The sequence below is a fragment of the Aspergillus clavatus genome, genomic scaffold (assembly GCF_000002715.2).
Source record: "Aspergillus clavatus NRRL 1 1099423829806 genomic scaffold, whole genome shotgun sequence".
NCBI classification, from domain to species: Eukaryota; Fungi; Ascomycota; class Eurotiomycetes; order Eurotiales; family Aspergillaceae; genus Aspergillus; species Aspergillus clavatus.
In genome coordinates, this window is record NW_001517093.1 from 1,849,650 (window position 1) to 1,861,756 (window position 12,107).

At 53.6% G+C, this 12,107-nt stretch overlaps 4 protein-coding genes across 4 annotated transcripts, besides 10 other annotated features; 2 read left to right on the forward strand and 2 right to left on the reverse strand.

Annotated features, from left to right (window-relative positions):
* Window positions 1-1,262: 1,262 nt before the first annotated feature.
* ACLA_085560 (uncharacterized protein) lies at window positions 1,263-2,314 on the forward strand (the record flags this gene model as incomplete). Its single annotated transcript, XM_001268285.1, has 2 exons — window positions 1,263-1,835; window positions 1,982-2,314. The coding sequence occupies 2 exons, from the start codon at window positions 1,263-1,265 to the stop codon at window positions 2,312-2,314; spliced, it is 906 nt and encodes a 301-aa protein (XP_001268286.1).
* Window positions 1,894-1,937: a microsatellite.
* Window positions 1,907-1,936: a microsatellite.
* Window positions 2,315-2,516: 202 nt separating the features above from the next.
* On the reverse strand, window positions 2,517-4,112 carry ACLA_085570 (uncharacterized protein; the record flags this gene model as incomplete). The annotated part of the gene is made up of 1 exon (XM_001268286.1): window positions 2,517-4,112. One exon carries the CDS (start codon window positions 4,110-4,112, stop codon window positions 2,517-2,519), a length of 1,596 nt encoding a protein of 531 aa, XP_001268287.1.
* Window positions 3,034-3,067: a microsatellite.
* Window positions 3,035-3,072: a microsatellite.
* A 380-nt stretch (window positions 4,113-4,492) lies between the features above and the next one.
* On the forward strand, window positions 4,493-6,274 carry ACLA_085580 (WD domain protein; the record flags this gene model as incomplete). The annotated part of the gene is made up of 3 exons (XM_001268287.1): window positions 4,493-5,039; window positions 5,133-5,961; window positions 6,055-6,274. The coding sequence occupies 3 exons, from the start codon at window positions 4,493-4,495 to the stop codon at window positions 6,272-6,274; spliced, it is 1,596 nt and encodes a 531-aa protein (XP_001268288.1).
* Window positions 6,275-6,664: 390 nt separating this feature from the next.
* Window positions 6,665-6,715: a microsatellite.
* A 145-nt stretch (window positions 6,716-6,860) lies between these two features.
* Window positions 6,861-6,886: a microsatellite.
* A 368-nt stretch (window positions 6,887-7,254) lies between these two features.
* ACLA_085590 (GTPase-activating protein BUD2) lies at window positions 7,255-11,058 on the reverse strand (the record flags this gene model as incomplete). The annotated part of the gene is made up of 1 exon (XM_001268288.1): window positions 7,255-11,058. One exon carries the CDS (start codon window positions 11,056-11,058, stop codon window positions 7,255-7,257), a length of 3,804 nt encoding a protein of 1,267 aa, XP_001268289.1.
* A 90-nt stretch (window positions 11,059-11,148) lies between these two features.
* Window positions 11,149-11,190: a microsatellite.
* Window positions 11,191-11,687: 497 nt separating this feature from the next.
* Window positions 11,688-11,756: a microsatellite.
* Window positions 11,724-11,755: a microsatellite.
* Window positions 11,757-11,856: 100 nt separating the features above from the next.
* Window positions 11,857-11,876: a microsatellite.
* Window positions 11,877-12,107: the final 231 nt, after the last annotated feature.

The window sequence follows — 12,107 nt, forward strand, 5'->3', positions numbered from 1 at the left end:
GTCCTAATAGACGCGGGGGAATTCGTGGGGGGAATGAATGAGGCTGATATATAATAGAGCAAGACAGGATGGAGACGATGCTGACGGTGATGGCTCAGGAACGAGAAGGGCGAGGCAGAAGTAGATAGATTGATCGATAGTCAGCAGTATCACTCACCCATGATTGATGTTATGAATTATGATGCTGGCTGATGTGGAGGAGATGGTCCTGCGTTGACAACGTCTGCCTGTCTAAACTCTGACCTGACTGACTGTCAGGAGCTTGATTTAAAGAGCGAATGGGCTTTGGGGGAAGGGGAGGGGAGGAAGAAAAATAATATCAACGGGTAATAATAAGTAGTTGGTCGAATAAGAACAAATCAGAAGGGGGGGAAAGGGAAGAGAAGAGGAAGAGGAAGAAGGAGAATGAAGAGCAGAGCTGATTGGAACTTGGAGGTGGTGCAAGTCAAGTTGGCCGTGCTGTGTTCAACAGTTCAAGAGACTTACTTGACTGGTGTTGGCCTTTGGATTTCCAGCAAACATCAGAAGGGAGATGTTGTGATGAATGGATGGATAGACAACAATAGACCGATAGATAATGATCAACAACAGACGACTCAAATTGATATCCAGAAGAATCTGTCTTAACTCTCTTGTTGAGGGGTCGGAAAAAAGGAAAAGGGGGCGTGGAAAGAAGGAATCTAGGAAGCGACGGGAATAGGAATCAATAGTGGAAGCTAATGCACACGCCCATGGGCTTTACAGGCCGATCCTCTACCGACGATGATGTGGGATAGTAGTAGTAGAGCCATTGAGTTGGTCTATAGAAGTATATGACAGAAGAGGCTCTCTGCTTAAGATAGTCCAATTGGAAATAATGTTTCTCAAGCTGCTCACGGATGGTTGATCAATATATATACATACTCTGTATGTATATATGTCGGTTGAATACCAACACCACATAGAAGACCATGGACCAGCATGATACTCAGTCAAATAATCAGTCCTCCTCTTGTACCACGAACTAACTAAACATTCTCAATAACAATAATAAAAATAAAAATATCCCCATCTGCTACGTCCCCATTATTATTATTATCATTGATACGGGATGGTTTGATCATTTGGCTCGGCCCAGCTCAGACCACCGCTTATACCGAGATTCCTTCCACTCCGGCTGGCCCGACAAATTCACCTTCAAATTATTCCTTCCCATCAACCTCCAGACTATCAGTCTATCCATATCCAGCTACCTATACTCACATACACACAGAGAAAAACCAATGGCTCAGTCAATCCCTCTCTCCCGCTGTTCAACAGCAATCTCCTCCCTCCGCTCCTCCTCCGTTCACCTCGCTTCTCGCCCCATCCAGACCTCCTGCATCGCCCTGCAGTCTCGCCGACTATACCACATCCACAGCTCCTCGCGCCGCTCAATCCGCCCATCAATCCAGGCGCAAACACCACGATCCTACCCTCCGCCACCCAGAAAGTCCTACCATTCGGAGCACCACCCCGAGCTGCCCCCCCATGAATACACCAACTCGCAGACCACCATCCTCTCCGCCGCACTCAACCATGTTCCCAAGCACGGCTTCACCCCCGAAGCGCTGACGCTGGGTGCGCGTGACGCCGGCTTCCTCGACGTCTCCGTGCAGCTGCTCCCGCGCGGCGAATTCGATCTCATTCTGTTCTGGCTGGCAAGTCGCCGTGGTCTGCTGCGGGGAAAAGTTGAGGATGGATTGTTCGAGAAGTATGCGCGCGAGGGAAGGGTGTTGTCGGTCGAAGAGAAGACCAAGATACTCATTATGGAGCGGTTGCGTATGAACGCGGATATCAAACATCAGTGGCAGGGGGTATGTCACAAGTTCCCTTCCCGCAACCCTGAACACATTCTATCTTGCCTTTTTTTTTTCTCTCTTCCCCTTCTCTCTCTCTCTCTCTCTCTGTCTCTCTCTACGGCCATAGAGCCTATTGGACGGAAATTGTACTGACTACACAGGCTCTGGCGACCATGTCCCTCGCGGGAAATATCCCCCTCTCCCTGTCCGAGCTCCACGCTCTATCCTCCGATATCCTCAATCTCGCCGGCGACACCTCCGTCGATGCCTCATGGTACACCAAACGGCTATCCATCTCCGCCATCTACGCCAGCGCCGAAGTCGTCATGACCAAGGATTCGAGCCCGGAACTCTCCGCCACAGAGGCATTTGTCGAGCGCCGGGTTGAGGATAACAAGTACATCGGGGACAAGATCACCGGCATCAAGCAGTGTCTGGGCTTCATGGGGTCGACTGCGGTTGGACTGGGCAGGAGCTGGGGTTTGAAAATCTAGTGGTCTTTGACTAAGAATTGGAACTCGGGGGAACGGTTGAACGGACAAAAAGTAAAGGGTTCATTGTATTTGTCGTACTATGAAGTCTCGCACATGTACTTGTATATTACATATAACTATATCCAACCTTCCTTCACTCATGTTTGGAATGACCAGAGACGATTTATCCCCGAGTCTCTATCCATATAAACAGAACCCAGCTCTACAAGAAATCCCGTCGCCCTGCAAGCTCTTGCACCCGCGTCTCCAACCGCTGCAACCACCCATCCGGCCCAAACAGCTCGCGCACGGCTTTCCGATTCGGCGCTAGATCCCACCACGGATCCCGCCTGGAGCCCTGGTTTTCCTCACGCACCCGTTTCCAGTGGTGCCTGAGGTCTCGCTCCCGCTGCTCGGTAATTGCCCTGAGCAGTCCACACGTGCGCTCATCCGGCTCCACGCCTGTCACCTCCATCTCCTCCAGCAGCGACACGACGCTGGGGAGATCATTGCAGCCGCGCCAGTAGAAGTAGACCAGCTCGTTGTACAGACCGGTCGAACTCCCCAGCACCGCCGACGTCCGGCCGTGCGACTTGATCGTCAACCGGAACTGGCTGATCAGCGGCGAGCCCGGGAAATGCGAGTTCAGCAGCTGGAACGCGATTAGGAGGACCTTTGGGTAGAGCGCCGTGACGACGGCTTCGACGGGCACGGATTCGGGGATGTCGAGTGGGCTGCTGGGCGATGGCGATGGCGATTGCGATTGCGATTGCGACTGCGCCGGCGTTGCGGCCGGGTCGCTGCTGCTCTCGGATACCCGGTTATTCTCGAGATATTGGAGCAGGGAGAAGATACGCTCCTTGCAGACATCCCAGATCCCGACGTCACCTCGGCCGTCGTCGATCGCTGCGCGCAGGGCGGCTTCGATCTTCGCCGATTCCCGCTGCACGGTCAACTGGATGGCTCGTTCCAGAGACACGGGGTCATCGCTGCGCAGGCCTAAGGTACCCACACCGTCTGAGCCAAGCTCCTCGCCCTGGCCCTGCTGACGTTGCGTCTCCGCCCCAGGCGTTGCGCTCGCCGCCAGCCCATCCGCCGACGCACCGGCCACAGCACTCTCCGCCTTCCGCGCAGACCGCTGCTTTCTCTTCCGGATATCCGCAAGCACCGAGTCAAAGATCGCCGAGACCTGTGTCATCTCCACGCGGTCCTCCTCGCTCAGCGCCGGCTTCTGCGGGCCCGCCGGTGCCGTTGGCGTTGCCGTCGCCGTCCCCAGCGCCCCCGCACCGCTCTCGTCCACGCCCAGCTGCTCCAGCAGATCGCTGAACGCCTTCTTCTCGGTCCGCGTCATCGTCAGCGGCTTGGTGCTCGAGCGCGGCTTGGACGTGGCCCGTGGGCTGGGAGCAGGCGGTTGCGAGGGTGAAGACGCCGCCGCTGCCGCCGCTGCACGTCTTTGCAGATAACTCTTCCGGACTCTGGGGCTGGCATCGCTCGGTGCCTGGGCCTGGGTGGCAGAGTCTGCCGTTCCGGAAGGTGTGTGACCATCTGACCCCTCGGTTTTTCCGGGATGTTCTTCACTTTCATCGAGATTTTGCTCCGGGGTGGAGGAAGTGTTGGACGTCGATCGGCATTGTCGGGGATGGGTCCATTTTATGGAGCATCGCAGCGCGGTGAGGGTTCGGGTCTGGTAGAGGAATGGGACGGGGGAGGTATGCGTTGCCAGTGCTAGGCAGGCGCGGGAAATGCGTCTTGACATCTTATATGGTTCGGCGTATAGCGTTGGGTTGTTGCGAATCCGCAGCCGGACTGATGTTGTCATGAGGGTTGGAGAGAAATTTAATGTACTCTGTAGATTTATGGACTACGCGGTAGGAACTAGTTTTTCTGGGGTGCAACGTCTTCATTCAACCGTATCAGAGAAATATATGTATATTATTCCTTCGCTTGCTTCATATTATGATCATTGTTATTTAGTCTGAACAAAAGGGGAATTTTGCAATTGTTCGTAGTTCATCTGAAAGCCTTCATCAACCGACATTCAATTTCCCATTAAACCACGTGACAGCGCGACGCTGCAGCACGCGTTCTTCAGATGAATCCGCGGCTTTCATCAAGAGCGATATGACCTGAAAAGCCACCGTTTCTCTCCCCTTTGGACCTCTACTAACCATCCAAAGCAGCCCAAAAGAACCAGCCATCATGGGCACCGACAGCACCGAGCTCTCAGAGTTCGAAAAGCAGCGGCTCGCCAACATCGCCGAGCGCGATGCGCTGCTCAAGAAGCTCACCCTGGACGCCCAGTCATCCGGCATCTTCCCGCCCAAGCTGGCGCGCAGCTCACCCGTGAGCCAAACGAAGCCGAAGAAGAAACCCGCACCCAAGAAGATCAAGAAGGAAGGTGAGGCGCCCGTGGCGCGCCGCATGTCGTCGCGGCTGAGAGGCATCGCGGCGGAGAGCGAGGTCGCGAAGCGCAAGGCGGAGGAGCACTACGAGGCGGTGCAGCAGGCGGAGCGGGCTAAGCGGGTGCGCAAGTCGGATGCGTTCTCGTTCAGCGAGATGCTTGTGTCGGGGCAGAAGCTGAGTGCGGATGGGCTGATTGGGGTGGATGTGGTCACGAAGGGGGTGGCGATGCCGTACCAGCGGACCTTTGGCGATGAGGACATTGAGAAGACGGCGGATAAGGAGTTGAAGAGACTGAGGGAGGAGGTGAGTGGGTTGCAGTTGTGGGAGGCGTGGGAGCCGAACCGTTCGTTTTTTTCCGTCCTTGGGGTGCCAGAGTTGTTGTCAGTTGATTGGTTTTTTGGGAGGGTTATGCTAACATGAAGCAATAATGGTACAGGTATCAAGGTGACTCCCGAGAGAATCTACACCATGACATTCCATCCCTCGGAGGCGAAGCCGCTGATCTTCGCCGGCGACAAGATGGGCAACCTCGGCGTTCTAGACGCCTCGCAAGAGAGGCCCGTCTCCAGCATCAAGCACGAAGACGGCGACGAGGAGGAGCAGGAGGACGATGACGACCCAGACCCGGTCCTGACGACCCTCAAACCACACACCCGAACCATCAGCTCCATGCACATCCACCCTTCCAAGCCCACACATCTGTACACCGCCAGCTACGACAGCTCCATCCGCGAACTGGACCTGGAGAAGACCACCTCCGTGGAGACATACGCGCCGGACTCGCCATCCGACGATGTCCCCATCTCCGGCATCGACATGGCCGCCGACGACCCGAACACGCTCTACTGGACGACGCTCGACGGCGCCTTCGGCCGCTACGACACGCGCGCCTCGCGCCGCACCGCCGTCGCCACCTGGCAGCTCTCCGAGAAGAAAATCGGCGGCTTCTCCCTCTACCCGACGCACCCGCACTTCTTCGCAACCGCCAGCCTCGACCGCACCATGCGCCTCTGGGACCTCCGCAAGCTCTCCCACGACGACCCGCTTCCCGTCGGCGAGCACCTCTCCCGCCTCTCCGTCTCCCACGCTGCCTTCAACAGCGCCGGCCAGGTCGCGACCTCCTCCTACGACGACTCCCTGAAGATCTACGACTTCGGCGCAAAGGGCATCGCCTCCTGGGAACAGGGACACACACTCTCAGACGCCGAAATGAAACCGGACACCGTCGTCCGCCATAACTGCCAAACAGGACGATGGGTAACGATGTAAGCTCGCCCACCCCCCCTTTCCCCTTCCCCCGTCCCATTTCTTCTCATTACACACCACACCCCATAGTCCAAGAACTAATATAAACCCAGCCTCCGCCCCCAATGGCAAGCAAACCCGCAATCCCACATCCAGCGCTTCTGCATCGGCAACATGAACCGATTCGTCGACGTCTACAGCAGCTCCGGCGACCAGCTCGCCCAGCTCGGAGGCGACGGCATCACCGCCGTCCCTGCCGTGGCCGTATTCCACCGCAGCAAAAACTGGATCGCGGGCGGGACCGCCAGCGGCAAGATCTGTTTGTGGATGTGAGGCCGCAGCCGCAGGCCAAGATGAAAAAAAAAAGCAAAATTGGGCATTTGTATCTAGCTTTGAGGGGTTCCCTAGAGTTTGGTTGGTTGGTTGGTTTCATTAGCTATGCTGTGTATTTGTTGCAGTTGTGTGTATACTTTATCATTGTACCTGTACTATATTAGCGTGAGCGAAGCCCGAAGCCTGAAACCCGAAGTTGTGCATGAGTTATCAAAACACACAATCTGTACTTAGTTACTCTGTAGATAGATACTAGATCCAGGCGAGCTCTCCATAATTGGCTCAAGTGAGACACGTCAAATGAGCAGTCTTCATTTCATCTATGCAGGGCAGGTTTGAACAAGAATAGGAGAAGGACAAGAAAAAAAAAGTTATGTACATAAACGAAGTCAAAAACAACGACGACAAGAACAACAAGAACAAGAACAACAACAACAATAATTGTTTTGCACCGTGGAAAAGAAGTCCAGGGAAAACCCTTTCTGTCCGTTAGCAGTCGGAACAAGATGGAGGCCACACAAACAATTTCCATCCAAAAAAACAGCTATCAGAGCAGGGTATCAACACCGTGACAAATGCTATTCAAAAGAAGAAAAAGAAGAAGAGGAAGAAAGAAAACAAGGGATCAGGGTTCGAATAGGAGATTCGGAGAAGGGGCAGAGCGTCAGATCATGAACACATGGGATCGATGGGTTAGACATGAGATGAAACAGAAAATGAATATACACCAGAGAAGATGCAAAGGCTGGGCTCACGTCAGATCTTTCCTGCTATAAAGAGATGACCTTTCCGACTTGCCGTCTCTGGTAAATAGAAACTAAAAACCAAGCGGACTGTCGAAGAGAAGCCTAGGAGATTTGTCGGAAGAGCAACCGTCGGAAGGAAATGTCATGTCGCCGTGTGTTTGCCATGATCGCTGCAATGTCGAAGAAGAAGCAGACTAACAAGGAACCAATGGAGCAGAGACGACTTTGTCCACATCAGAGCTCATTGCGCAGTTCTTCGCGGGAATGTTGTTGAGTATTCTCCCGCTCCTTGGCTTTTCGCCTCGACGAAGCGGGGACGAAGTCGAAGAATCGATACTTGCTTGTCGACGTCTCTTTAGTGACGCTGGCTCGGCGCGCTTTCGACATGTCAGAATATTCAAGTGAGTAAGTGGACGAGTTCTTCGAACTGCCAGTGCTGTCTCGTGTGTCTGACCACCGCGGCATTGAAAAAGGCACACGGCTCTGGTCCCAAGTGGCTGATGAGGAGCTTGGAGGGGTTTCAGCTTCAGCATCGGGGCTGTGATCTGTAGACCGTCGAGGTAGTGACGGCCGAGAAACAAAGTAGCCTATAGAATTCCTGTGGTTTCCCGTAACAGAGGCCGGCGCTGGCACGGCTGTCTCCGTCGCTGGTGTTGTCGGTTTCGAACTTTCCTCGTAGAATGTCGCCGATCGTTCCATAGAATCTACCAGTTCTTCCCACTTCACTTCGAGAGTGCCATTCGGACGCTCAGCCTGTTCAGCCTTACTTAAACAGTCCTTGGTTCGTTGGTTGAGGCGATAGGCCATCTCATGGAACTTCTGAATTGCTGGGTCGATTTCTTCTAACCCGGCAAGCTTCCCAGGTGCACCCTCAAGCCAGATCCTTATTAAATTGGCGAAACTCCTTCCGTGATCAATGAGGAAAGGAAGGCTGGGAAAGCCCTCGCGGGAAGTATGAGGTAGTCGATTCAGAATCTGAATAGGAGTGGCATACGACGGTGTGACGATGGGAGTGGGACGGTCCGCAGGAATCGCGCAGATTGAATCGACGAACTGTCTGAACTCGAGACGACTGCCGACCAAGAATTTGTTCATCGGCTCCATCCAAGGCTCTTTGCTGCCGAACGTCGTCATATTGGCAAGGCCTTGCAAAGCTTTCGCGATCAGGGTCAATGTCCGTTGAGCACGAGGGCGAGGGTGGTCTTTCAGTAATCCAAAGAGCTTAGGGTTCAAAATTGCAGGACAGAAGAACCGCAAGAATAAGAAACCGGAAACACTGCTATAGGTCACGGTTCGCAGGAAATCACCATATCGATCTTCTGCACAGGCCCTGATATGTCGGAAAATTAGTCGCAATTCTGGAGGGCAGCGGGATGCGGAACTGGCAATCGACTTCCAAACACTTGTCGTGAGGGCGATGAGGCTTCTCCAGTTGCGCTCGAGGTCGTCCGCACGATGTACCCGTGACGGGTCGACTTCGCAGTCAGGATCGCTTTCATCGATTTCGCGAAGGCGCTCGCCTATTGTTTCTTCTAGATACTCCTTCCCCAGCCGGCGCATATGCAAGTCGAGGGCTTTGGTCAGCAGGGAATTTCCTCGGAAGAGTAGATTTGCCTCGACAGTGGCCGTTCGTCCCAGATCTCTGACAAGAACTTCTCGATCCTGGGCCGATTCCCTAGAATCGTTGGAGTGAATTCTTGTGGTATATCTGAGTCTGTTTGTAGTCGATTCCTTGTGAACTCCGTCAATCTCATCCTCGACCAAAGCAGAAATCCACTCAACAGTCTGGCCCGAGACCTGGTAGATGTTGAGGAGCGCCTCAGCCAGCTGGTTGAGTTCAGAAGAAATGATCTGAGCCATGTTGATGGTGAGTCCGTTGGTGAAGGAATGCAGTATCTCGGACATGGGCATGTATTCGTGCGACATCAAGACGACCGTCTCCTCCATCCGAGCTCTCATGAGCATTTCACCTACAGACTGGTCCCTGCCATCGAATATTGTCCACCATTTCTCCGTTTCCACGCCCGACTCCAAGTCGTCCAACCGTATCTCCACCCGTCCGTATGTGGGATCATGGGACGAGAGCTCAACATCATCTAACCCATGCATCCCACTCGTCTCCTGGTTTAATGCGTAAGAGCCATGCGCGATGAGAGTCCAATCCTTCTGGGCGGGGTTGATCGTTTTGACGAGTATCTTGACTTGCGATAGAACAGGCGGCAGATCCTGGAAGATGAAGTCCTCACGCCAGAAAGGATTCGACGTCCGATACTTGACTGCAGTTTTAGCCCGAATCTCGCCGTCGAGAAGAAGTTCCGTGTAATAATCGCTGATAGCCGGCGCCGGAAGCGAATTGCTATGAGATCTTGACTGCTTTCGGCTTCTTGCTGTCTCCTCTGAGGTTCTGTCACGGATTAATTTGGCCTCGGTTACTCGTACACAGAGCATCCTTTCGATCCGGAACAGATCTCTCGTAGGTGGAAAGCTCGAATCGCCTGAGTCCATGTTGCTAGCTTGGTTTTCGTCCACCGGTATCTCCGGCCCATAGAGTTCGGGAATCGTGAAAGCGCGCAGAAGAACGAACCAGACTTCGAAAAGCACCCGGCTCTCGAGCGCAAGATACACCGGACGGGTCAACCCCGAGGCGGGATGCGCCGCATATTGAGGAAAGATGGCGATGCAGAATTCATCCTCCAGAACTGACTCATTCAACTGCTGCACCGAACATCGCGACAGCTGGGACAATTGAATGCAGGTGACTAGTGTGATATCCGATTCGGTGAAGAGTTTGAAAGCACCATTCTCCTGCAGGGTGCAGCTGACTTTTTGCCATGACGAAGACAGGGCCCTTTGTTGCCGATATGTAGAAACGCGGCGACCGGAATTGGGCCGTACTCCCGACGCGCTCGGTCGATCCCAGAGAAGCATCTTGCCGACCTTGATGATGGCTGCTTCTTTCTGGACGGTGCTCTCGGAGTTTCGCCGACGGTCGATGAGATGACGGTCGCCGATAGCCACCGATTGAGGTTTCGTCATCTTGTTCTGCACCCCCTTGGGTCGGATCGGTTGCCAGCACAGCAAGGCTGCGAGCCAGGAGTCGAATGTTTCGCTCACGTGAGGCTTCAATTCGATTCCTAAGCCTGATGTAAACGTAGACACTTTGAGGTAATTGGCTCGAGATTCGGCATCAACAAGCGAGCGGACTTGGCAACCACGCAGGTCAGGGATCAACGTCTTTGCCAATGCGGGTTCTCCTTTAGCCTGGTATATTAAACTGCCGGTTGCAACATTGATTGCGCAGTAGCCTGACGTCCAAGCGGTCGTTGAGGACGTCCGGAATGATAGAATCCCATGCATCCTTCCGGAGGTAGTCTTCATCAATTGTAGAACTTTGGATGCATCGGTACTTGATAAGGATGGAGAAACCGGACTTGTCGCCAGGCCGGTCACCGAATTTGAGCTCCCCAGGTTCCGACTCAAACGTTGACGGCCAAAGGTCTGGCTGAAATACGGAGCCGGTTGTATCGACGGGAAACCGATGGAGGTTTGATCCTCCGACTGTTTAGGCTGAGGCGAGGTGGTGTTTATGGAGCCGAGGCGAGTTCGAGTTCGTGTCAAGAAAGAATTCGGAGAAATCTCACTGCGCTGATCGTCTAAAGTTGTGGTGCGAGATCGCGCCCGCTGGCTCCGTGACTCCACTTGAACATCATCTTCGTCTCCGGCGGAGTAATAAGGGTGGAAATCGCGACGAGACTCAGGGTCGGGCGCCCTCGATTTGTACGCTGCACGAGGCGAGGGGGCTGCACTTCCAGACAAATTCTCGGCTTCGGATGAGGGTGAATGATTGCGTGTCTCGGAGGAGGAATCCGGCGTCACGGTCCGAATACTCGTCTCTCTGAAGCTATCGGGGTAGACCATGCCATGACGGTCCTTAGAGGACGACTTCTTGCTGGCACGTCGTTCAACGGGGCGACTGTAGATGCTGTGGTGGGCAGAGTTCCGCTTGAACCCGTTCGAACTTGAACCTTCCGAGTCCATTTTGCCAGCAACGCACAATGGAAAACGACGGCAGCGGGCACACTCCAAACGAGGTCGCTACGAAACGTACAATACGCAAACGACGACCAGCACACACCCGCATATACACATACACACGCACACACACACACAAGAGGCAGAGAAAGGGAGGAAAGTTTCTTTGCTCTCCAGAGTATTACCTTGCAGCACGCTGAAACCCAACTAGAGCTGCGCAACCGTCCTCAAACAATTGAGGGCCTTTTTCGTCCAATAAATCGCTAAATGAACGCATGGAGTCCGACCGGGAGATTCTGAGTAGCGTCGCACATTCGGTTCGAGACTGACGAGTTGAGATGCGGGCGTTGGGCGATCGAGCGACGAAAGGGTAAGGTCCGGCGCGATTCACAAAATGTCAGTTTTTCAGGGGAGAGGGGGGTATGCGCGGGTGGCAGAGGGCAAAGCGGATCGAAATGAGAGTTGGAAGAAGAAAGGCTTTTTGGAATAAGAAGTGTAGGTAGTGGCCAGAGCCTTCAATCAGGACCAGATTATCATCAGGAAGTCAGTGCTGAAAGAAGCATAATTGGGGAGAGGAGGGGGGGGGCTCGGGGGGGGTATGTTAGCCCGGGAGATGAAGAAGAGTACCTACTACCTAGTAGTTAGTAGCAGCAGTAGCCGTAGCCGTCGTCGTAGTAGTAGTAGTAGTAGTAGTAGTAGTAGTAATTACTAAGTGGTGGTGGGAAAGGGAAAGTCTGGAGAAACGGTCCGTTGGTACGACAAAAAGCCATACCGTGATATCATTGGGTATGTGTGTGTGTGTGTGAGAGAGAGAGAGAGAGAGAACCTAGAGTTTTACAGAGTCCTTGTAGAAGATGATAGGATCTGCTGTGGTTCTACTCCTTGTGAGTATCAACTATCTAGTATATAGCTACCTAGTCGTTATACTATAATCGAATTGGAAAAAAGCAACAACTAATGGAGACTTGACACCCTGACTGTATCTACGCAGTACTACCTACCTACAACGGTTGTAGATCCTCTGTGCCCAGGTGCTTAGGTCAGGTAAGGTAAAT